The sequence below is a fragment of the Rhipicephalus microplus genome, chromosome 9, assembly GCF_043290135.1.
Source record: "Rhipicephalus microplus isolate Deutch F79 chromosome 9, USDA_Rmic, whole genome shotgun sequence".
NCBI lineage: Eukaryota > Metazoa > Arthropoda > Arachnida > Ixodida > Ixodidae > Rhipicephalus > Rhipicephalus microplus.
This window is the reverse complement of record NC_134708.1, coordinates 19241079-19267067: the sequence shown is the minus strand read 5'-3', so window position 1 is coordinate 19267067 and position 25989 is coordinate 19241079. Positions and strand designations below refer to the sequence as shown.

Genomic DNA, 25989 nt, shown 5'->3' with positions numbered 1-25989 from the left:
CAGCACAACCTAACTTACAGAATGTCGCTAGAGAATTGCGCTCGGTATACAAAAGCTCACCGCGTTTAGTTTCGAAAGCGCGTCGGCGGCTAGGCCTAATTCAGCTGAGACGCGCTAAATAGCACGGCAGGCTCGCGGTGTTGTCTGCTCGCCGGACCAGCGCGAGAGCAGACGACACGAGGTGGCCACAAAAGCGTAGTGGGGAGGGGGGGGGGGGGGGGTAGGTAGCCACATTTTGGGGTCGTGGCAATGACCAGGGAAGTGCGGCAGTAGCGCCCGCTGGGCACGAAGTCATCGCGCTTAGAGACCGATGACAATTATCATAAATTACCGGCGCCACGCATTAATCTAGTCGTTTGGCCGCAGCAGCAGTCGTGCCAGGTAGCTATAGAAAGATGTCTCCGGAGTATAGGCCCGATACTCGGGTTATAGCGAGTTTCTGTTCTTCTGGTCTGCTGCCCAACCCTCGAAGCTCGGCGTATAGCCTATCGTATACGCAACACCTTTACGTGCGCAAAGTGTATTTGCGTCGTCGCCTTGGTCGTCTGCGGAGTTGCCTCTGGTCTAGCCATAAACCATCCTCCGCAGAATGTTTATGCGCACTGGCGGGATTGCTATTCGGTTCCTGAGAAGTGTTTTTTTTCTTCTCGTGATTGCTTTCTTCGTGACTGTTATTGTGTTTCTATATCTCTCCCAGTTTGCTGTAATATTGGTTCGTCTTGTATTACCTTGTACAACACGCAATAATGCATGGGAAAGTATAGTGTATGTTAATAAAAGTAATTATAACGTAAATTTGAAGAAATAAAAGTGAATGAAAAGATAATTTGCCACCGGCCGATGGCAAGTTATATCTGTATGCAACCAAAGCGGTCTAGCCCGCCTTTGCGTCTCGGTGCAGCGAGCGTCACATTACCGACTCACCACCGCTACGACGGCGTGGTGGGCCGAGAAAAAAAGAAAAAAAAAAGACGAAAAGAACACCGAAAAACAAACAAATTAGATAGCGCGCGCGCGCGCACTCACTCACGGCCCATTTAACAATAGACCACTCCTCGCTGTTCCATTCTATACCCCCCCCCCCCCCCCGACCCTCTCGCGAACACGCCTCCATCGATATACACACCGCGTCTTTTGTTGCGGTGGCCTGCGCTCCGCCCAACACAATGGCTTTTAGTCGCACCTCAGTGACCACCGCGAACTTGAGAGAGGAACTTCCACCACTGCTCGATTTTTTCGTCATCGCTGAGTGGTGCACACCGGCTACGGAAATGCAAAAGAGACAGCGTTTAGTGCTGAAATATTGTGTCTATTCTTCGGAAATTGCTACATATATCTATGCTCGAACAGTGAATAAGTAGTAAAGGGACAGTAAACATACACATACATGACGTCTATTCTGCAGAAATGGATAGTCATATTCATAAAACAGTGAAGCCCTTCAGGAGGGCACCCGCGCAAGTGAACTATATCGGGCGTTAGATAACACCTGCGCACATGTGCAAAGAGCCATTTCATCCATCCATGCAGCACACGCGTGAAATGTCCCTCCCCCTACCTCTATCCTTCCCCTTCTCTCCCTGAGTCTTACTACGCCGTCAAACTCTGTTGCCTGCTGTTGAGATACATAAGTTGCTCGAGCTAGAGAGTTACAGTGACCATCAGTACCTCCTTCTGTCCTTCCCTTCGCCTACTTTCTACTCCCTCCAATAAACAACCAATAATAAGTAGGTGAGGTCTATATACTACTATCCTCCATTCCATCATCCTTTCACCTCTCGCAGTGCATGTAGTGAAATAAAACTAAAAAAAACAGCAAAGTGGGCAAGTTATAGTATAAACCCAGAGGTTAATGGTATTCCATCACCGAAACGCTTGGACGGCGCTAGGGAGGTAAAAAGTACACTTTAACAACAAAAGGTGCTTCTTGTCTCCGATTCGTGTTTTACATGTAATACTCGATTGTGCAGCACTCCCTACAAAAAGGTCCGTTGACTCTCTTCGGGAGAGGCGAGCGCCTCAGGACTCCTCTAAAGAGAGTAAAGGTGACTCTAAAAGGAGTGCTATACGAGTATAACTGACACCTATAAAAGGAAATAGAAAGTTATTATTGTTATAGTGTACAAACTTCGGACAAAGTGCTCCCCCCTCCTGTTAGCATTCAGACAGTCGTACAGGTGCATACGTAATTACAAAATACATTGGGCAATTCGTATCAAAGTAATGCAACATATGCACCATAGAAGTGAGTGTATCGTCACTCGCGATGAACAGAGGTATCAGAAAATAGGCGTAGAAGAAAAAAACCGATACAAGCACTCTTGTACGGCCCTGTGTTACGCTAGCACTGGAGGTGGCCTATATTGACACGGAATAAACTATACAATTAATATGTTGATGAAATGAAGTGACAATGAAAGAAGAAAGGCAATGTGCAACACAGGTGTACGCACTTTGCACGCTCAAGCTTCAGTGCTATCGTGGATTCATTGTCACGTAATAAAAATCGAGGAGAAAAAAAGCCCATCTGCGCAAAGCAGCATTCGCTAAGCGCTGTGGGAACACTCACCTTTCCGTATGACACTATTGTGGTCGCTCCCAAAAAGACTGGTGTCGTCAACGCTTCCTGCCTGCGAGAGAGGAAGGAAAGGTTATAGGTGTAAAGATGAGCGATGATATTACGCGTGCCACAAGCTTCAATCACTAAGCTCACACGCCGGTGAAACAGCCTTTGCGGAATACTTTGTTTACTTCAAGTTAAAAGTGATTAAAATCGCGAACTACAGGCCACAGTGACACGCACAGGGATCATCCCGGTCTGCATTACGCTGGCTCTTGTATATGGCCATTGGTCGGCCAAAAAAAAAAAAAAAAAAATTGGAGCTCAGACTTCTCGAAAGTTTTGCTCAGCTATACTCACTCAGTGTCAGACTCCCTAATAAACACCTCCCGACGAGACTCACTCGAACTGAATCTTAACTATTACACACTCGAACTCCCGCAGAGCCCGACTCGCGTCTCGATCCGAGTCAAAATGAGTGAGTGAGTGAGTCCACTCACGAGTGAGTTTGCCGACCTATGTTCTTAGCGCACACGTATAGGGTCTCTATCTCTATTTTAATATCGTGCCAGACGAGGACGTATTTTGCACTTCGCATCCATAGAAATCTCCCCCCCGTGGCCGTCAGTTGAACGGGCGTCTTCACGCTTATAGTCTCGCAAACCACAGCCCTCTAAGCCATTGCACCAAGTGTCCATATTGATAGCCCCAAAGTTAGGCCATGGGCTCAGAATATCAACGTGCTGGTACTCCAGCATCGTGTCTCTGATGACGTCAAGGCAGCGTAGTCGCGTGACGATTAAACCAACCCAATGTGGCAACGACACAGCCAGACCGTTCGTGTGGGACGATTAAAGGGAGAACCTGCATGCGGTGCAAGGACATTACCGTGACATCGTGATTAACGCCGCCGACCACCATGTCGGTACTTCAAAACGGCAAATTCAGTGACGTCACTTCAAACCATCAGACGATTTGACGGAGCGCGTATACCGTACTTACTCGAAGTGGAGAGCCCTCTCTTCATCTAAGAAATAATAATACAAATATTTTCGAAATTCTACGCCCGGAAACCACAACACGGTCATCAGACACTACAATGTAAGGCCTCCGAAAATCACGATCACACGTGCTTCTCTGTGGTTCACGAAATTCTAAGCACGCGGTCTTCTAGTTTTTCGCCTCCATGTAAAAGCAGCTGAGATACATCCGAGTCGTACACCGGAAACGACGACAAGTGTAATGTCTTCCTCTAAGAAAACTAAGGTCCCCGAAGCAAGTGGATCAACAAACTAGTTTGGAGAACAGGGGAGGAGGTCGGAAGGTTGGGGGGGAGGGGGTCATAATTACCCCCATTGTTAGTATGCGGAGCTGCGCACTCATTGCCACGTGCGGGATGACAAGCAGCCCTGAAAAATATCCAGCGGTGGTGGTTTGCACGCGCGTAATTAGATAAGCATCTAGACGACGTGACGCCATGCACCCCGCGTGGCTACCGCTGTTGTATAATGCAGCCGGAAAGCTGGAGCGGGGCTTTTTAAAAGCCGGCAGCGTTAAAGGCCGTGTTGCATGCACTGAGCACGCGATATATAAAACACACTGGACTTCAGCAGCTTGGAATGTCAGTGAACGACGTGACCAAGGCTCGGCGACAGGTCCAGCTGTATACGCCATTTAGTAGGTTTGGTTTGAGTGCCACCATGCATGTCGGTTGGTTAACCACTGTGTTTTGTATCTGCAAGAACTAAATGAACAGAGTTACAGTAGACGCATACGCATGAAAACGCTTGGGTTAGTGCATACAACGTTTCATGGCCTTACTAATCAATGTTGCCATACACAAAAACAAGAAAACACCGACTTAACAGCACAAAATGGCGGCGTCCCGATGTCTTACGGGAATCATCATCATCATCATCATCATCATCATCATCATCCTGGCTACGTCCACTGCAGGACAAAGGCCTCTCCCATGTTCCGCCAGTTAACCCGGTCCTGTGCTTGCTGCTGCCAATTTATACCTGCAAACTTCTTAATTTCATCTGCCCACCTAACCTTCTGTCTCCCCCTAACCCGCTTTCCTTCTCTGGGAATCCAGTTAGTTACTCTTAATGACCAGCGGTTATCCTGTCTACGCGCTACATGCCCGGCCCATGTCCATTTCCTCTTCTTTATTTCAACTATGATATCCTTAACCCCCGTTTGTCCCCTAATCCACTCCGCTCTCTTCTTGTCTCTCAAGTAGTCTTCCGTAAAACATGTGGGAGCCACGCCCCAGATGTCCCAAACCCAGAGGCCGGGCCAAACCACGCCCCTGGCGTGGTTTGGCCCGGCCTTTCACCAATCGGTTCGCCTTTCACCAATCGAGGATGCTGTGCGATGACGTCATCATGCAGTCATAATCGCGTCCCAAATTTGGTGATCTGAGACGTCCTGACGACGTGATAGGGTGGCGTGTTATTGATGGCGATATGGTAAACTAATGCCATATACGACTTTTGGCATGTCGACTGCACACACACTTCAGTGTCACGCGACTTTTTACCAACGTAGCTTTTTTTCTTTTTTTTTTCTCGCACGATTCGCGTAAACATCGGTCTCGCGCTGTAACGTCGGGTCTCACCAGATCTCGAAAACTTCTCGGACTAATGAGAAGACATACGATGCGTTCGTCTTGAAGCGCGACCCTTATGCGCGCGCATATGCGGTACGCGCACTTAACGGTCATTTCGGACTCCTGGAAAAAGCGCGGCATCGTGGGATTCGCGTGACCCGCGACTGATGGCGACGTGGAGACAAATCGACGAGAAAAGCTATGTGTGCCATGCACGCGGAAACCTGGATGCCCTGTGCGCGTGCGCTTTCGAGGGAACAGCGCGTATACCTTCCACAATGCAAAAATACTCGCAATCGCTTAGTGCTTTTTCCGATCGCCTAATTTCCTCCTTATTATCCCAGTGGCAACGGCAACCGCTGGGCCTCCACTCTGTACGGTGACACAAATTGCGAAGCCGGAGACCTTGCCGAAATTGCGTTCGCACTGGAAATCGCGCCGGCGAAAGTTGAGAGAAAAAAAGAGGAGCGCGGCAACGAGCCTGCCGTTTAATGCGCCGTCACAATGCGCATGCTCGGGAAGAGGGAGCTACATTGGACGACACCAATCTTTGTAATCGCGGATGCGTCTGTCTTATCTAGTTTGCAATAGAAATTTACTGCGACGCGAAAAAGAAATTGTGTTTATTCCATTCGCGCGCTTTCGATTGTGACATGCTTGTTTTTTTTTCCACGTCCACCTTGATAACTATGTAGGCAAAAAATGCAAAGAAAACATAGAAAAATTTTATTTCGTTTCGACTTCCTCATTCGTTCTGCGTCTGCGCCATTATTTGTATGAATCTAAATAGTCATGGAACTCCAAAATCAAGATGGGAACTGACAGATGGAAACACGTAGTGGGATAATCAGGGTGAACTGTGGAAGTGCATGCCTCACAAGGCACTTCTACTGAAGGCCAGCCTGTTCGAAGCACTTCCGTTGTTCACCCTGATTAGTCCACTAAATAATCATGTAAGAGATACAAGTTCGTTCGATGAGCTTGGTTTGTTGCGTTCGTGTATACAAAGTGTTGATCTCTTAAGGCTGTTTGAACAATAACTTACGGTGCGTATTACAATGCATTTTGCTTTATTCGCCCGCTGTGAAACCACCCAGTGTAATTGAAATGACCAGGTTCCCCTCAAGCTCCAAACTGCAGCTTCTATTGCTCGGTCACCCTCTAAATTCAATTGCGCAATCATTTCAAGCCGGCACAAATTTGTGGTAAAAGCAAATATTATTCTCACTCTCCAGAAGAAATATTTCTTGCTGAAAACATTTTTTTTGCCATAAGAAAGAGCGTGTGCAGTAGTTCGAACACCTAGTTTGCGCTGCACTGCACAAGCAGAACAAAAAAAAAAAAAGAAAATTGCGGTTGCATTTCGGTTGAGGCGAAACGCCAAATACCGTGCATAATGTGCGACGTCAGCGCACGTTAAAAAAACGCCAGATCGTTAAAACTTTCGGAGCCTTCCAATACTGATCCCCTCATAATCGTATCGCGATTCTGGGACGTCACACCCCGGATGTTATTATTTTAAAGAAAAATCATACTGGTTTTTTCACTTCACGGAAGCTGTTAGAAAACACAAACTATAGCGCTTTCAAAGTAACTCGGGCTGGGGACGGCTTTATTGTGTTCAGAAAATGAGAAATATAACGGGACGGTTTTTCAGACCCTTCTAAATTGTTTGCAAGAAAACTCTGTACACGCCGCATTCCTGCATGTATTTCGTTGCGAAACAGAGTAGCTTATTTATCCATCATTGGCATTTACGGCACGCAGCGTATCAAAACTGCTTTGCGTAACGCTCGTGACTGGATCAACGCTCGGCGATGGAGAGCTTTGCTCCAGATTGCCCGGTTTCGATGGATGGATGGATGCTATGAGCGTCCCCTTTATAACGGGGTGGTGACAAGTATGCCACCAGGCTCGACGAAAAAAAAAAAAACTTTTTTCTTTTTTTATGTTGGCCTAATGCCTCTACTTCGATAAATTCTATCTTAATGGAAAAAAGGTAAATTTTCAGCTTAAGTTCTCTGCCATTTACGGCACACTGTCCATATTTTATTTTTCCAATATTTATTTTTGTCCTTTCTCTCTAATTTTCTGCCACCAATACTCTAACCGTCTCTTACTTATTTCAATCGCGGGTGTGTTCAGCTTTCCATTGTTGTCCCTAAAACCCAAGGCTTCCTGTAGGCTCGTGCCCAAACGTACACCTGGGTGGATATCTCCACATTCAATCAGAACATGCTCCGCCGTTTCCCTATCTTTCCCGCAGCATGTGCATTGTTCTTCTTCTTTACTGAATCTTGCTTTATAACTACGCGTTCTAAGGTAACCCGATCTCGCTTCAAACAGTAAAGCGCTTCCCCTTGAATTATCGTAAAATGCCTCCCTCCTTATTTCATTTTTGCCCTTTCGGTAGTTACTCAAAGCCGGTTTTTTCTCCATAGCTGCCATCCAGTAAATCCTCTCCGCCTCCCTGACTTTTCCCTTAACGCTCTTTGTTGACAAATGGCTTACAATACCAGCCGTATATTTACTAGTGAGTCTTCTAGTTCTTTTTCTCCACTGTGTGTCCACGCTCTTCCTATACAAATAACGGAACACCTTCTCTGCCCATCTACTCTCCTTCATATTTCTTAGCCTTTCTTCGAACCTTATTTTGCTCTGCGCTTCCCTCGCCTCAAAACCTGCCCACCCCATATCGCCCTTTACAGCCTCGTTTGTCGTCTTCCCGTGAGCACCCAACGCGAGGCGTCCCACAGTCCTTTGATTTACATCCATTCCCGATTGCACCTCTGCCCTCATGCACACCACTGAGTTCCCAAAAGTAAGCCCTGGAACCATTACACCCTTCCACAGACCTCGAAGCACCTCATACCTATTGTATCCCCACAACGCTCTGTGCTTCATTATTGCCGCATTCCTCTTTCCTTTTGCTGCCGAGGCTTTTTCCTGTACCTCCATGTATCTATCACTCTCATTTACCCATACTCCAAGGTACTTGTATTCACTTACCCTCGGTATTTCTTGGCCTTGTATGGACACCGTCTGATCACAGGGATCATTGAATACCATCAATCCACACTTCGTTACACTGAATCCTAGTCCAAGAGCTTCACCTTCCCTTCCGCATATATTCGCCAGCTGCTGTATATCATCTCGACTGTCCGCAAATAAGACGATATCGTCCGCATAAAATAAACCTGGAAGCTTCTGCTCAATCATCATGCCGCCCTGTTTGTGTGACAGATTAAAACCAATGTTGCTACCTTCTAGCGCTTTTTCCATGCTCACCATGTACAGCATGAATAACAGCGGGGACAAAGGACATCCCTGTCTCAGACCCCTGCTAACCTCAACGTTCTCTTTGCTACGCATTCCTTCCCACTCTATGCAAACTGTATTTTCTCGGTATATCTCCCTCAAAAGCTGTATACAGTCGTCGCCCATGCCCATTCCTGTCAATATATCCCACAAAATTTCCTGATTAACGTTGTCGTATGCCCCAGTGATGTCTAGAAAAGCCACGTACAAGGGCCTATTCTCTATTTTAGATATTTCTATACACTGAGTGAGAACAAACAGGTTATCGTCTAACCGCCTGTCGACTCGAAATCCGTTCTGAAGTTCTCCCAAAATATCGTTATGTTCGGCCCATGTTTCTATTTTCATTTTTACTGCTTGCATCGCCAACCTGTATAGTACCGATGTAATGGTTAGTGGTCTATACTAGCGAATCTTGTCCTTTTCTCCCTTGCCTTTATAGATTAAGTTCATTCTACTTTGTCGCCAACTGTCCGGTATTTGTCCGTCCTTTAAGCTTTTTTCTACTGCTTTTAACAATGCTTCTTTAGTGTTATGTCCTAGTTCGTTAATGAGGCTAACGGGAATCCCATCTAAACCCGCGGCAGTGCGCTTTGGAATTTTTCCTTCGGCCTTTTTCCAGTTGAAATTATCAAGTACTAGCTCTTCCTCTGTTGCTTTCTCCGCCACACTTTTACTCACCGGGGAGATCCCCTGGACGCTCTTTTGAAACAAATCGGCTGTTACCTTTTGGATGTAACCTAGCGCTTCGTACCCTTCCAATTGATTTCCTCCTTCATCTAGAATATGTTGTTGCGTTGTGACAGACTTCCTACCTAGCGCCTTTATGTGGCTCCAAAAAATCCTAGGCGCGGCCTCCTTTTTTTCGTGTATCTCTGTCATCCAGCGTTCACTTTCACCTTTAATTTTTGCCTCTACCAATTTCTGTACAAGGGATTTTTTCTCTAAATATATTTCCCATATTTTTTTGACTTCGTCCTGCGGCCGCTTCTCCTTTTTTGCCTTTCTATGCTCCCGTGATGCTTCGCGTCGCTTCTCGATCGCCTCCCGGATTTCCTTGTTCCACCAACTTTTTGGCTTCCTTTTTCCTTTCCAGCAAACAGTTTTCTTCTCTTTCCCTATCTCCTTCGTCATTAGATGTAACAGCTCACTATACTCCCAGTCCTTGCCTGGTATTTCGCCTACTTCTTCCTCGACTCTTGCGGCTATATTTATTATTTGTTTGTCATTTAAATACGAGCTGCCAGACTTTGATTCCATGCTCATATTTTCAGTTTCGTATCCCATTTGTAATGTTATTCGTTTATGATCACTACCCAAGCTGTTAATGCCTTCCTCGTCTATCCTCATTTCTGTCAGTTTGTGGTAAATTCCTTCAGTCATGAGACAATAATCAATACTTGATTGCTTGTTTCCGACTTCCCATGTGATCTGGCCGTCACATTTAGGCCCCGTGTTAACTATCTCCAGACTATGTTGCTCGCAAAGATCTAGTAATAACTTCCCATTGGTGTCTGAATATCCGTCAAGGTCATGTATGTGGGCATTCATGTCCCCTAGAAGGATGATTTCGGCCCCATTACCAAATTCCTTAATATCCGCACTCATGCAATCCACTATCTCCTGATTCTTGTCTCTGCAGTTATTCCCCGTCCACAAGTAGGCTACCCCTAGCCACGTTTCCTTTCCACCTACTGTGCCCAGAACCCAGAGGTGCTCTGAACACGTCTGTTTCACTCTAACCCATTTGGCTCCGCGGTGAATTAGCATTCCTACACCCCCACCTTTCCTTTCCGATATGGTCCTGTTACACCCTTCCCAAACATAATTTTTAATATGTGGTGGCTCTTCCAAGTCTCTAAGGTGTGTTTCTGTAACCGCATACACGCCTATCTGTTCTTTGTTTAACTGCTCCTCAATTTCTAACCATTTTGCCTTCTTTCTGCCACCCTGCATGTTTATGTAACTAATTGTAACACGCGCCTTTTTCCTTTTTCTTTTACCTTTTTTTTGGTTTTTCGCAATTCTACCTGTCAAAGCGTCCTCCTGGTTGTTTTCCCTGTTACGAGCTACCCCGGACTCCGAAGGGCCCGTGAGCCCCCCAAAAAAGCTACTGCGCGTCCTGCCAGTCGCCAGCCCACCTCGTGTCCAAGCCTCTTATCGAAATGAATCTTGTCTCTTTGGAATCCACCCCACCTGTGCACTTCCCTGTTTAAATCCACTACCTCGAAACCCTTCTCTCGACTAATTCGCCATATCTCTTTGTTTGCGTCGACAACCGCTCTTTGCAGGTTGACGTTGCGTACTGGTACTTCCGGTACTGTGCATACTACAATTTGCACCTGGGGGGACACGGTGCGCATGTCATCCACCCCCTTCGCCAAGGTCGTCGCTATTCCTGACGATTCTTTTTTCAGGACATCATTTAACCCTCCCGCAATTACAACGAGGTTACGATTGTTAGCTTTAGCTGCGAGTTGTTCACCCGCTTGACTCATTACTGTCCCCAGCGTTTGTCCTGGGAACGTCCCTATCGCAACTCTCTTGTCGCCTTTCACCCTTTCTTTGATTGCCGCTGCGCATCGGACTAAATTTGAGTCACCGGCGATGATGACCTGTTCAGACATTCCTTCTGAAACCTGCACCTGGCTGCTGACTAGGTGACTAGCGTGAGTCACGGCTGCTGGTTTGCTCCCTCCCTCCCTCAAAACTACTTCCCGGTAGCTGGGCCCTGTGGCCAATGTATCTGCCTTTGTCATGCCTGTTTCCTTCATCTCTCCCGCACGGGGGGTCGTCACCATAATGCTTCCGCCGTCACCCGCGTCTTCGTTCCCCTTCACGACCTTCGATAGGCCCTTCTCGGCTGCCCGGAGCCTTTCTTCCATGGCTGACGTTTTCTCTCGCTCCTTCGCCAATGCATTCTCCAAGTCGAGGCTGACGCTAAAATGGTTCCCGGCTCACATGGGTAGGGACCTGATACCAGGATCTCCGAACCGCAACGAGGAGGCGGATGCCGCGGCCCGTGGTCTCGCCACGTGCCGGACCGCGGCCGCGCCCGCCTCCGAAGACACGACGGCGACCAAAGAAGAAGGCGAGGAGCAGCTGCTCGATTACGGCGACATCCTCGCGTGGTACAGGGAGCAACGGCGTGGCTTCCCGCCTCCGCACAGGGATCTTACCCGGTGGGAGGCGGTGAGGTTGCGCCAGCTCCAAACCGAGACTGTGCTGACCCCATCGCTAGCGCGACACGTGTGCCCCGAACTCTACGTGAGTGAAATGTGCAGTGTGTGCGCGAGCGCGAGAGCCACCCTGGCTCACATACTCTGGGGATGTGACGCAGACAGCGCGGACGGTCCGGTGTTACCGCCGCAAGTAGAACAGCGTGTGGGGTCTACGGACCCAGAAGACCAGCGAAGGGCCGTCCGGCAGCTCGAGGTCGCACTGGCGCTGCAAAGGCGAAAGGGGGACACCCTCAGTAACCCGAGCGGCGACGGGGCACGAAGGCCTTGAGGTCTAGGCCCGCGTGACATTAGGACTTCTAGTGTAACGTGAGATAGGGTGAACCCCACGCCCTGCGCGGCCGGAGGGAATCCCGCATGCTGGAACCCAATAAAGTTTATTCTCTCTCTCTCTCCAGCTCTGCGATTTTCTCCATGAGCCCACTCTGGACCGCCATCATATTTTTCATTTTCTCCGCGAACTCGCACTGTCTACACTTGGCGTCATCTTCTGCTTTCTCCTCCGCACTAATTTCCACCTTCCACCCTACCCCGCACTCTGAACACTTTACGGTCTTTTTGACCATGGCTAGCTCAGTTTACCGATGCCCACGTGTTAGAAAACTGTACTAAAATACACTGGTCTAAGCCAAAAAGAACCACAATAATAAATAAATACGCTACACTTCACAGCACCTGCGCATGCACGTGGTCGGTCTACGCGCAGGCCTCAGCCACGTGGTGGCTGGAGAAAAAAGACACAGTACGAAATACTAAAAAAAAGAAAAAAAAAAACGTACACCGTACTAGACCTAATCAAGCTTTACGCTAGCGCCTTACGTTCTCATAACGCTACATACAGAGGCAAGCTGGAAACATGCCCGCCACCTAGCGCACACGAAAGAAAAACCTGTAATCAGGAGAGAGCCATGGACCGGGCTGTCGCCGCGGCGATGGAGACCGATCACCAGCCGAAGCCGCGGAAAACGGAAGACGCGGGGGTCGGCACGGTCGATCCGCCGAGACTGAAGTGGAAAATGACGAGCCTGCAGTGCACGCATGCGACGAGAAAGAACCATTGTTCTTCGAATTATCGCGCGCTTGTGAAAAGGGGCCGACCCTGATGGCTAGATTTGCGCTTGGACTGGTCTCCGCGCGGTTTTCATCCGTCCATTTGTACTGTAATCCCGAAAATTCGTCAGTTTAGGGTAAAAGCAGCACGAAAAGGTGGCTGCATTGGGCATTGACTTGCTTTCGACTCCACGTGATTTTTCATCCATCCCGAACAACTGTAATCCCGAAAAGCTGTCAGTGCAGGGTAAAAACAGCGTAAAAAATCGCAGCATATCCACGGAATGAATTATGATGAGTGGGGCGAAGCGTCCATCAATCCGTCCATGCTTTCGTCCATGCGTCCGTCCGTGCATCCATTCGTGCATCCACCCATCCACAGAGTTTCCTAAGACATTAGTGGGAACTCTGGCGCTAGTGTCTATGGAAGCTGCAACGCACGGCGCATCAGCGAGCATGGCAATGATGGGTAGTACACACATTTGTCTAATCTTCGTACTTCTGGCCTGCTTTAGGCTCCCTCCGAGTGTGTTCTTGTGGCTTGGAGCTGTTTTCTGACAAAACAAAAATCAGCAAATGTTCAGCGGTTTCGGTTTACCACCTTATTCTTTTAGACTTAACTTTCACAATCGGGTCACGAAGTTCAAAAGGGTTCGTTCTTTTCTTCAAAACAAACGATTCACCACCCGCAAGTACGAAGACTAGGCAAATGTGTGTACTACCCATCATTCCCATGGTCGCTGAACGATCGCAGCGACAGAGTCCCCTCTAGTTAATTTGAGCAAACTCTATGCATCCGTCCACCTAGTAAACACTAAGTACCGCCATCTCGCTTCTTTTTTATCATACATTCATCATATACAAGTACCGCCATCCAGCGGACAATCCAAGGACTAAACGAGAGCATGTACCACATTTCTGCTGTCAGCGCTTTGTTAACGCCGAGAGCGTGATAACGATGCCATGCTACGTTTTTCGTAACATGTGGACATGCGGATATGTGCCTGAGGACGGGTATGTGCCACTGGTAAGCGGGTGTGTGCCATAGTTTACGTACTACGACAACGGCACGCACAAGCCACGCCATAAGGTGCTTCGCCCCTTAAAACAACAACAACAACAACAAAAAGAAACCGCCACATGGGACGAACAACGTTACACGGCTGCGCCTCTCCGGTATCATCCTTTGTCTGGTGTTGTAGCTTTCACGCGCCGCTTATACCATGAATATGCACTGTATACCAGTTTTGCACAATATTTCAGCCTTACATACATACACCTTCATACAAACAGTCCTTGTACTTGATACTTTTGTTGGTGTAGATAATAATTAGGCCACGTTCCTCTACGATTTCCCATATACGACAATCCACATATATGTCAGTAACTGGTGCGGTATATGCATTGTCCGTACCGAGTATGGTAATACCCGGCTATATTTGCATCTACTTGACCTCGTAAATTATGAGGGGCCATGGCATACATGGTTGTACTTGGCTTCGTATATGGACAACCCACACCATATGAGACCATGTTTACATTCATACATGGTAAATGGTAGCCTCATGTGCAGACATACTCATGTGTGACCACATATGATTTAAATCAGTGCCATATGTGGCATTTGCATAAGCGTATGTTGAAGGCGTGACCCTCACTCGAGGACACTGTGTTTACAGAAGATCTTTGAACAGATAAAATTTACTGCGAACATACGAAGGTTTCATTGGCAAGAGCTCGGTGAGAGTTCGGTTATTACTCGCCTTATTCCGCGTTCTATAGGCACTGCACTGCTCAAAGATAAAAGGATGTAACCAGTGCTAGGGTGGGTCAGTTGCCCACCTATAAGTTAATATTTCCCCGCACGTACTCGGTCCAATTTCAGTGCATCTGGCAAGAAGTGTGTGGGTCAGTTGCACACCTATGAGTTACTATTTCCCCGCACGTACTCAGTACAATTTCAGGGCATCTGACAAGAAGTGTTACATTCATTTTATTAGGAAGCTTGATTGCTATAAAATACCCAGCAATCGCATTATATATATTTTTAAATCTTGAAGCAGAGGGGCAGCAAGTCTGAGCACCAAAAAGTCCTGAACAGTGGCTGCGCATTACTGCACACAGCACAGCACGCCACAACGTCTATAGACTTTGCTTTGGACTGTCTCATCTCCGCACGGCTCTATAGTCTCCTCGTTCCCGAGACTTTCGACATCCCTCTTTCCATTCTCCCAGGCTCTCGATCGATCGAGAATTCTCCTCTTATCGAACGGTCCTTGATAAACCGCGATAACTCCTCGCACACTGTGGTTACACGCAATCGGTAACTTCTCTTCGTCGTTGCTTTATTGGTGCCCGGTAAAGCCGCTCTTCTAGGTAATCAATTCCAGTCGCGAACCACCCTCGCCGCCTTTCCCACCTCATTAGCGGAACCGCGCTTCGTCGCGGCCCAACCCGTTACACAAGCTCCGAAACTCTCGTGGGATCCCGGAGCTAAACTGATACGCAGACGTTTTGTCTAGTCGCCGAGTATCTATACAGTCGGCCTCGTGTGCGTACCCATGCAAGAAAGACAACTTCGGGTGCCTATTTGCGGATGTGAATGCGACCGACAATGGCATACTTAATTCAAGAGAAAAATGCGTGGTATGGGCAAAGAAAATAGAGTAACACAGGAAGGTGTACGTCCCTGCTCGTTCCGACTGAACCAGTTTTATCTTGACGTATGAATAAACTCGCCCAGCTTCAAGCTTTACTGAACGTACGCAGACCCCCTCCCCCCCCCCCCTCCTATCCTCTCGTTGATATCGACCAGTTTGGTATGGTAAACTTTACTCGGGTCCTGAAGATGGACGCTGATGTTGTGCGTATCACTTCATTTCAAAGCAGTCAAAATGGTACAACGGAATACCATCTGGTCACGTAAAATCGTTGGTAATAACGAAGCAGGTCATTGATCAAGGCGCGGCTGCTTGGAATGGATGACGTCATGACCACCTGGAGCCTAAAATTCACGGCGTCGTCCTTTACCTGTCCTTCACTCTCCGCAAAGCCAGTGTTAATGAATGCGGAGCGTGCCACTTGTACATGGAAACCACGGTGTAAGCATAAGCCATGGAAGCTTAGGTTCAAGAAATAGCTATCCGATCAGCCTCGAAAAAGTTCTTTCCCGCGCTAAAACTGCAGGAGAAAAATAACACTAGGCTACTGATATTAGGTAGGTAATGCGGAGTATCTTAACAAAGTAGTCAAGAACATCACTTCATATCGAAAAAGAGTACAGCTTGCATGAAGCCCACCACAGTCGTTTAATCTCAGACCTGTGTAATGTTGACAGTTGCTGTAAACATTGGCAATCCGTCGTCACTAACAATCAGGCAATAAGCGTTTGCTAATTGCCTCTGCCTCAATCCATCACACGCTACGAAGACCCGTACCCTTAGGAAACTTCGCCGGTGATTGCAGTTTTTTTTTTGTTTAATAGCGTGCACGGATAATTTCTTCATACGGCTCAAATAACCTTTTTCTAAGCGCCCCCTAATGGCGCAAAGCTGGATCTAGTTGAGACCGAGATAAATGAGACATTTGCAGCACTTTAGAGCCGAAATAAGACAGAAAAAATAAAAAAGGGAAATGAAAGACAATAGAAGCAGGAAGCATGGCATTCGCGAAGTGAAGGAAAAGTAATGAGACGCCATAATCACTCCGAGAGTCATGAAAGGCAGGGAGCGTCGCGCCCTATAGCGGCTTAGATGCTCTCTCCGACTCCGAGGTGTGTATATATATATATACATAGAGAGAGAGAGAAAGAGAGAGAGAGACTGCTGGTGGGACTACATGCCGCATGTACTTGAAGGAGTCAGGGGACCACACGTCCGGAATAAAACAATAATATAAGAAAATAATCTAAGAGTAAAAAAGAAACCAAGAGACAGTGTTCTCGCTGTCTTTGTTTAGTCTTACTATAAGGTGCCCATTATATACGCAGCAGTGAATTTGCGCCCGAGGAGCACTGCTGGACGGGACATTTCGTTTATTTTTAAAAGGGACAATAATTCTCGCGCAAAACAGCGCAGTCACTAAAACAGCAGCGGTCGCGGGTCTTTCTTTCTCTTTCTTTCTTTTCCGTTTCCTTTCTTTTTCTTTTTTTCTTTCTCTATTCCTTTCTTCTCATTTCTTTCTTCCTATCTGTTTCTTTTTCCTTTTCTTCTTTTCTTTCTCTTTTCCTTTTTCTTCCCTTCTTTCTTTCTCTTTCTTTTCCTTTCCTTTTTTTCTTCCTTTCTTGCTTTCTCTATTCCTTTCTTCTCATTTCTTTCTTCCTATCTGTTTCTTTTTCCTTTTCTTCTTTTCTTTCTCTTTTCCTTTTTCTTCCCTTCTTTCTTTCTCTTTCTTTTCCTTTCCTTTTTTTCTTCATTTCTTTCTACAGCGTTACGCAGACACGAACGTAAAAAAAAAAAAAAAAAAAAAACACGGAGCGCGCTTCAATTTTCGCGGGGCGACTCACTTCGAGGGAGCCGTGGTGTAATCATGCAATGCCACCCTACCTCCTCACCCATCACAAGCTGCCCCCCACCCCACCCCCTCACAATCACCACGCCTCTTGTGTAGTCGTTTGTTGACGTCCCACTTACCCTCCCCCACTCTCTTCGACGTCCCTCTCTTTCGTACACCCCCCTCACCTCTCTCAATCCGTGGAGCGGTCAGCGCGTTCAGCGCGCCGTGCAATGCAAGGAATGCCGTTCAATTTGCCATCGCTACACGGCGGAGCCGTCCGTAGCCGCTGCCCGCTATCCCCACTGATTTTCCATGCACCTGCGTGCAGTTAAGAGTAGACGCTGCGTGCAATATATGTACACCTATGCCTTTATCGCGAAACGCGTTGTGTCTGGCAAGATCGAGCTGTCCGCCGTCTGCTCCTGTGATACCTCGCGAAGGAAGAGGGAATGGCGGGGGAGGTCGGGGCGGGGCTGCGTCTCGGACGTGCTGCGGTGGAAATGTGTAATCGAGCGTGGGATTGGTGTGTGTGCGTCGGTCGCCGAAGTTTCGCACTATATAATAATCGCCACCGCGTTGGTCGTTTATATAAATTGGGTTTCGAAACGCGCGGCTGCCCCCACTCACGAAGAAAAACTTGCGCGCTTGAGAGGAGCGGTTAAACCCGAAATCTCGAGCGCAAATAAACGACGCTCCATGGACGAAGAAGGCCGAACAGATCACAACAAGCGCTCTCTCTCTCTCTCTCTCTCTCTCTCTCTCTCTCTCTCTCTCACACACACACACACACACACACACACACACACACACACACACACACACACACACACACACACACACACACACACACACACACACACACACACCGCAACGAGCGCTTGTTGTGGCGCGCTTTTCAAACTAGCACACCTAGCTATCCGGTTAAACTAGGTTTGTGGAGCGATAATTTGGTTTAGCTTGCGTTGGAAAACAGTGAGTTCATAGGCGTATGTATATGTAAACTGTGCCTTAGTTTAGGCAGGGGCGACGATAAGTCTACACGCGTACACTACGCTCCGCGAGAACCGTTCGATACTTCATTGATTGATTGATTGATTGATTGGTTGGTTGACTGATTGATTGATTGATTGATTGATTGATATGTGGGGTTTAACGTCCCGAAACCGCGATACAGTTATGAGAGACGCCGTAGTGGAGGGCTCCGGAACTTTCGACCACCTGGTGTTCTTTAACGTGCACCCAAATCTGAGCACACGGGCCTACAACATTTACGCCTCCATCGGAAATGCAGCCGCCGCAGTCGGGATTCGATCCCGCGACCTGCGGGTCAGCAGCCGAATCGTTCAACACTTGCAAGCGGTGTGCGAGTCTCATCGGATAGTGAGGAAACGACCCGGAGTTCTCAACGAAATAGTAGGAGTTGCATCTTATCCCTGTTTTGTTCGCCACAAGCGCCATTCACTGCGCTAAACCACATTTGTTCAGGGGCTATTTGGCTCTAGATGCTCAAAGCTACCGTGGGTTATACAGCTACAGGTTAATTTCAGATAATGCTAGCATAAAGTGCCGTACAACGGCGCATTTCACGTCGCGCTGTGTACCGGTATGAGAAGCTATCTTTGAGACACGAAGTGCATGATTACGCCTTACAGCCTGCTGCGCAGGCTGTAAGGCGTCGACAAGCTATTCCGGATGTGAGCGAGGTCGGTATGGCACAACGCATAACACAACAGCGTTACTATACAGACTATTATGTTAACCACGCGGAACACTGACCATAACTAACGCTTCTGCTAAAACAAAAAAGAAAGAAAAAGTAACCGACCACCGGCCAATCGGTACAAAGGCATTAATGATTCTTGGGAAGGAGAGAGGGCGGGACACGAGTTTCCGGTATACAACGCGGTAACAGGTTACACCTCAAAGAGCACGTGTGTCACTGCACGTGAGCAAGCGAGTCGGTTCCGCCGCGTGTAATTTCGCGACGTGACGTAGTCTATAGACCAAATGCGCACGGCTACAGTATAGTACGCGGCACCGGACGCGAGACGGTATGTACTACACGGCTTGCGCAACGGGCAATCACGCCACTATACAGCGCCGTCATAAGTCACCATTAGCGTATAAGCTCCAGCAACTACGTTAACCCGATGCACGGAGGCGAGCGTCCCGTGTAGTAAACGGAAACAAGCCGTGTTTACGGCAGACGCATCGCCACAACCGGTTCGAGAACGATTTCAAGCCAGCCAGCGAGCCAGGACGGGGACGACAGAGGAAGGGTGCACATTCATTGATCTCTTTCTACCGCAGCACGTTCGCGGAATAGATCTCGATCGCAGTCGATGCATGCAAGTTCGACTCGGTGGGACGCCTTCGAGAAATGCGGGGAATCCTCAAGTTGCGTGCAGCATTACGGAAGCCGTGGTTGCAGTCGCGACAGGGCGGTGCTTTGCAGTTCACCGCCACCCAGAGCTCCGTGTCGTTTGCTACCGAGAAAGGGGGTTTTATTATTTTAGCGAACACAACACCGACTGCCGACGATGGATGCCGACAGCGCGTCGCAAAACAGCTCGATCGATAACACTTAAGCGATGCACGTAACGTATTCGGTGTATACGGTGTCACCAGCCGCGGTATCACTTTAGTTCGAGTTGCATAGGCGAAACGGAAGGCTCCTTCCTTGGCAAATCACGAAAAATGTGGTATCGATGATACGTACTGGAGACTGATTCAGCTATAGGAATCGAACTAGCACCCGTCGAGAAATCTAACCCCCGACCTCGCGCTTTAAACGACGTATAGAAGCGCTTCTAGAACTCTGCACTGTTCTGAAGAACCAATACACATACGGAATACGTGCGGACAAGGAAAAAAAAAACTACTAGTAATGCAGTAAAAGACAGAATTTCGGAGAATGAGCGCAAAAAGAGAAATCCGTAAAAGAGAAGAGAGAGGATGGAGAAGAAGGACCTTAATCGCGCGCTGCCAGAAGTGCTAGTGTGTGTGGAAAGAGCGCGCTACTTACACACTCTCTCTATCACATCTCTCTAGCACTGCGCTTTCCCTTCCCGCGCGTCACTCGCCGCAAGGGCCGCTGCTGCTTCTACTGCAGGAATCGGGCATACACGCAGTGTACGCTAACTGAATGCCAATAGTTCGCCTCCGACAGAGGCGATATCATCAGACGCACTCCTCTGCGGCGATGCACTCCCAGCAAGGAGACGCGAGTTGAACGACTTCGCCTCCACTCACTCGCTCGCTGCTCGACGGCAGAAGAGATGCGGCGAGGTGGAGATATTTAAAACGAAAGCCCGGGAACGGTTGACATCTCTCCGATTCGGACATGGTCGGAAAGGTAAGGAAGAGGGGCGGGGGGTTGCTAGAGGGGGGGGGGGGGGAATGTCACTAGGGCCCCTTTCCCCTCCCATATACGCCTGTTGCGACAGAAACGAACACCGACCACCATGGAAGAGAGCATAAGAAAGAGAAGAGAAAAACAAAGAGAGAAAGACGGGGAAGGGGGCAAGCATTGCAAGGAGAAAAAAAGTGCTCGCAAGTCGAAGAAGCACATATATAGTTTACAGAGAGGCAAGGAGTACACGCACTGGATGGGCAGAGAAGAGCTGGAGAGATCACAAGAGGGGGGGGGGGGGGGGCATTAAAAATAGAATCAGATCTGCTGCCATCAGGTCGCGTTTGTTTGTTTATGTTATTCAGTGAATTATGCCTCGCCAGCCCCGATGCTTACATGCATCCAAATCGAGAAGCTGGATCACTAAAGGTAAATCCCGGATACATTTAAATAAAAAAAAATGTTTCGCGGCGAGGAGATGATACAAAGGTCTACATCTTTGCCATCGGTGCGAACGGGTGAACACTATATGTCGAAGAGAGAGGGCGCGCGAACCCGTACACTAGAGAAGTCGAGACACCAAACGACTCTTTTCTCGCGTCCGTGTTTACATGCCCTGTATGACATCAGCCCCTACAAACTCGCTCAGGTCCCCGCCAACATAATCATGTATATTAGAGCAAATGTCTTCACTGTAACGTAGTGATGTTAGTCGTGAAATATAGATGTGCCGATGTATATACGCCCTGTTACTGGAATGGTATGAAGCCTTTGTGTTCTGTACATGCTGTAAATAAACTTTTTCTAAACCAGGTCCCCGTCCTTGGAAGAACGCCGGATCTAGAGGTTTCTACGCTAGTCACCTTCCAACAGCAATACAACGCGAGATTTGGTCATGCCAAGTGAGAAGCAATAGTAAGAGATTCTAAATAACAATTCAGTATGGTGTAGGGTGAATTAGGCATGAACGTTTTAATCAGAAAGACCGATGTGCTTGACGTCAACATTTATGCAGAGGTCAAGCAGCGCAGTAGAAATTTAGAGTGATGGACTCCGTTTAGACCAGGACCCTGAAGCAAGCGACCGGGCTCGCACATCTTCGCCCCACATGGACATGCGCATATAGATTCTCTTGATAAGTATGTACAGTATGGTCCACTGTTAAAAGGAACACTCGAATGCACATCATCAATACTCCTGGCCCTCTAAGAGCAAGTGGATTAAGAAACAATCTTCATGCAAGTCAATAGTTGGTCAAGAGGAATCGGAACTTTTAACCACCAGTAGTCTTATGAATATCTAAACCGCTACGATTCCGTAAGATAGCGAAATCTAAACATGCTGCTCCCGCAGGTGTTCCCTTAAACAGTGGACCCGTCTGTACAAGCTACACAGATGTAGTTGGCCGCAAACATTTTTTTTTTGTACATCGTGAGGCGCCCCACGTGGTCACTTTGTGTTGAATCGGGACACCGGTATTGAAAGGTAACTTTCTCAAGTCGTGAGGCCCGATGCCTGTCAGAAATAAGCCATATATGAGATATAGAGAAGGCCTTTTTTTTTTCTAGTGTCGACATTGGCTAACATTGTGTTCAACACCACCCCCACTAACACTCCTCCAACCATATTCACTATCCCTGTCCTTGTGGCACTAAATTTCGTGAGTGCAACCGCATGCTAAGGTCAGATTACGGTGACTGTGCTGAGCCTTCCGCACAGGCCTGGCGCTTTTTTTTTCTTTTCCCATTTCTCGTAGAGCCCGTAAAGCAGGGAGTCACGGCAGGTTGAGAAACAAACAAAAAAAAAAACTTTAAAACAAGGGCGCGCGATGAAAGACGGCCAGCATTTATTCGAAGTCGGGAAAGAAGGCGGGTGCACGAAACGCTGGCCTGAACGCGACAGAACGTGGCTACGAGCGAAAAAATGATAAAGGAAGTCGTATCAACGGCAGCTTTTTTTTTTTCTGTAACGTTCGTATACTGCGAAAAAAGGACGAGGATACAAGAAACATACAGAACACTACGAGCGCAGAGTTGAAGCACCGTCCGCGCATGCATTGCATTGCATACACAGAAGCCACCGGGAGCACGAAAGGTTAAGGAGCGGATCGACCTCTAGGGAGGTTTAGGGGAGGGGGAGGTGGCGGCTCCTTGGACGAGATGTGCGTAGCAAGATATGGAAGGGGGATGTGGTCAGGAATTGATATTCCGGGAATGTACCGGAAGGGGTGAAGGAAAGATAAGTCGTTCTAATGCAGGACGGCGAAGGAGAAGCGCAACGCGGCAAAACTGTGCAGCGATACCGGAGAGCTATTGCTATACTGTGCCGTCACCAGCTATACCGGCCGGGTCGTCGGGTGACGGGACAAACGGATGCTTGGCGAGTGGTATATACTGTGGCTGAAACTTGCACGAGGTGATGCTATAGGTCGTCACCTGGGCCTATCTATATATTACCGTATCGAAAATATATTAGAATTCGGAGAATTCTCGTGTCATCCTAGCTGCAAATGGAAGGTAAGCTGAAGCGCCCGAATGTGCACGATTATTCTCCAAGTTCGTTGTTTCTAATTAAAATACGCATAATTGCTTCTGGCTGAGTGATGGGGTATAAAAGCATTAGCGGTAAAGTTTGTCGAGGTGCTCAGTCTTTCTGCTTGGAGGCAATGACTCGGAAGTGTGTAGATCTGTACGGCAGAATACGAGTGTCTTAAGCTTGCAGCAGAGCTTGAACATGAGCAGATGCACGGACATCTATTCAGATTGGGAAGGGGGTTCTCAGTGGGCGGAGGTAATTCCAGGTTGTAACGACTGTAGAGTAACGTATCATCTTACTCTACCTGTAGAATAGTGTAGTTAGTCGAGGGTCCGACGGAATCCTCGTCTGGTCGGGGACAAACGTAGTGCAAAGTAACAAAAACGCCGACCAAGGGTGAAATACACAAAAATTATGTAGACGTTTCGGCTCCCCACACGGGAGCCTTGTTCACAGTCAACAAGGCTGTTACTTTGTAATACTGCAGATAATACGCGGAGCGAAAAAGACGGCATGTCTCCTCTCTGCACGTATATATACATACCGAGAAATGAAAGTTGCCGTGACGAGAAATCATGCGTTACTCTTTTCATAGTGTTCCACACAAAACCTGCCCGCATTCAGTTCTGATAACCTTCAAGGCGAAACTGTGAGATGAGAGTCCGATGGAGAGCTTACATGTACGAGGGCGAGACAAAGAAGGAGACAGAGAGAGAGAGAGAGAGAGTTATGTGACCACGCCGGAACTCGACATAGAGGGCCTCTTGAGCGTGCGCGCGCAAAGCCACTCGCGGGAACGTATACCAGAGGTCACGCATGTCGTCAGGTCAACTGCCCTGTACGCAAAGAAAGGAGACGCGGCTCCCCGAAAGCCTCCGCGCAAAGCGTTCTCGAAACAACGTCGATGCTTATAGAGACGCTTCGAAGCAGCTTAAACGCAGAGGCCGATGCGAGAGAAACGGAGACCACCCGATTTGATTGATTGATTGATTGATTGATTGATATGTGGGGTTTAACGTCCCAAAACCACAGTATGATTATGAGAGACGCCGTAGTGGAGGGCTCCGGAAATTTAGACCACCTGGGGTTCTTTAACGTGCACCCAAATCTGAGCACACGGGCCTACAACATTTCCGCCTCCATCGGAAATGCAGCCGCCGCAGCCGGGATTCGAACCCGCGCCCTGCGGGTCAGCAGCCGAAAACGGAGACCACCCGAATTTCCCTATGAACGAAAGAAGGGAGTATTAAGGGCTCGTTTCTTTGTGTGATACAGCCTTAATGATAACCAACAGATAATGAATATAAGAAAGACTTTGGGGACGTCAATCGTGCTGACTTCACCGTATTAAGGCGAAATGCCTTCGATGCCATGATCAAAGGGGAAATTCGACCATCTCGAGGCGTGAGGGAAGAGTGATGCGAAAAAAAAAAAGCATCATCACGTGATGCCGTCACCGTATGACGTCATAGATCGCGAGAATGAAACGTCTTTCTAACGTCACAAATTCTGGAGTGATATCATGTGACGTAACGCGCCACGATGATGTTGTGTCGTAGTCTATAGCGTCCTCCTTTGAGGAGCGAATCAAACCGGACAGCCACTCACTCCACTTAGCTTTCGGACTGCGGAGACACGCAACGGATACTTCTTGGCAGTAACCTTTCATCACGTGGATGTGACGACATCGACCAATCGTTTTGATTGGCTCAACACGACACGTTGAATGCAATATTTATATGGTAAATGCTAGGTTGCATTACGGCACTCTAAAGATGACAAAATAACGCTTTTATTGTTCCTCGTATAGTGATTTTTTCCGTGTTTTTTTAATGAAAAACTTCGAAAGCAATCAACAACGTTAGGTGCGCTGTGCAATAGCAATTGTGAGGCCAGAATTCCGGTATTTCTTCAGAAGAGGAACGCGGTGATTGGAACAAGCCACCGACGCCAGTGGCAGAGTGAACTGCGAAAGGGAATTTCTTTCGCCCTTCATCTGTGGGGTTTACGAAGTTTGAAGCCTATTAACTTTCGCTTCAGGGCTCCAACAATAATTATTATTGCGTTCATCTCAGATTCAAGAGTACACGCAGTCCAGCGCTAGCAGAATGCGAACGAAAAAAATAGTTTGGCTGGGCTCCTTTAACAAGTCCAACACGGGAGAGCTTGTGTTTGTAAAATCGTTTAAAATATTCCTCAATTTACTGCTGCTGAGCCATCACTGAAGAAGAGCGTGAAAACGAGTGACGATAAAACGATTTTGCAGCAAAGAATCTGGCAATCTAGCCGTAGTTGGTGTGTGTGTGTGTGTGTGTGCGTGTGTGTGTGTGCGTGCGTGCGTGCGTGTGTGTGTGTGTGTGTGTGTGTGTGCGTGTGTGCGTGTGTGCGTGCGCGTGCGTGTGTGCGTGTGTGCGTGCGCGTGCGTGTGTGCGTGCGCGTGCGTGCGTGTGCGTGCGCGTGCGTGTGCGTGCGTGCGTGTGCGTGCGTGCGTGCGTTCGTGCGTGTGCGCGTGTGCGTGCGTGCGCGTGCGTGCGTGTGTGTGTGCGTGTGTGCGTACGTGCGTGTGCGTGCGTGCGTGCGCGTGCGTGTGTGTGTGTGTGTGTGCGCGCGCGCCGTGTTCAAGCTTCCTTCCAGTAGTGTCCACGATTAAAACACTCAACAAGCGAAACGTGGCGATGCAAATACTGCGTGCTAGGACGACCAACTCTTTCGCTTGCCACCGCATCGAAGTGATTCACTGCAATTTAATTCTGAACGCCAGAAGCGTTCGCGTATACGCATCTTCTCGCATCGAATGTGGTCGTTGTGCAGCGTTCGCCGGAACCTA

At 48.1% G+C, this 25989-nt stretch overlaps 1 protein-coding gene across 3 annotated transcripts in view; it reads right to left on the bottom strand.

Annotated features, from left to right (window-relative positions):
* The window catches only part of TfAP-2 (transcription factor AP-2), a 315358-nt gene that overhangs the window by 41805 nt on the left and 247564 nt on the right, over positions 1-25989 (bottom strand). For all 3 annotated transcript variants that reach the window (XM_075873236.1, XM_075873237.1, XM_037417106.2), the window contains exon 4: positions 2570-2630. In XM_075873236.1, coding sequence (XP_075729351.1) covers positions 2570-2630 — 61 coding nt within the window. The remainder of the gene's footprint in view (positions 1-2569; positions 2631-25989) is intronic.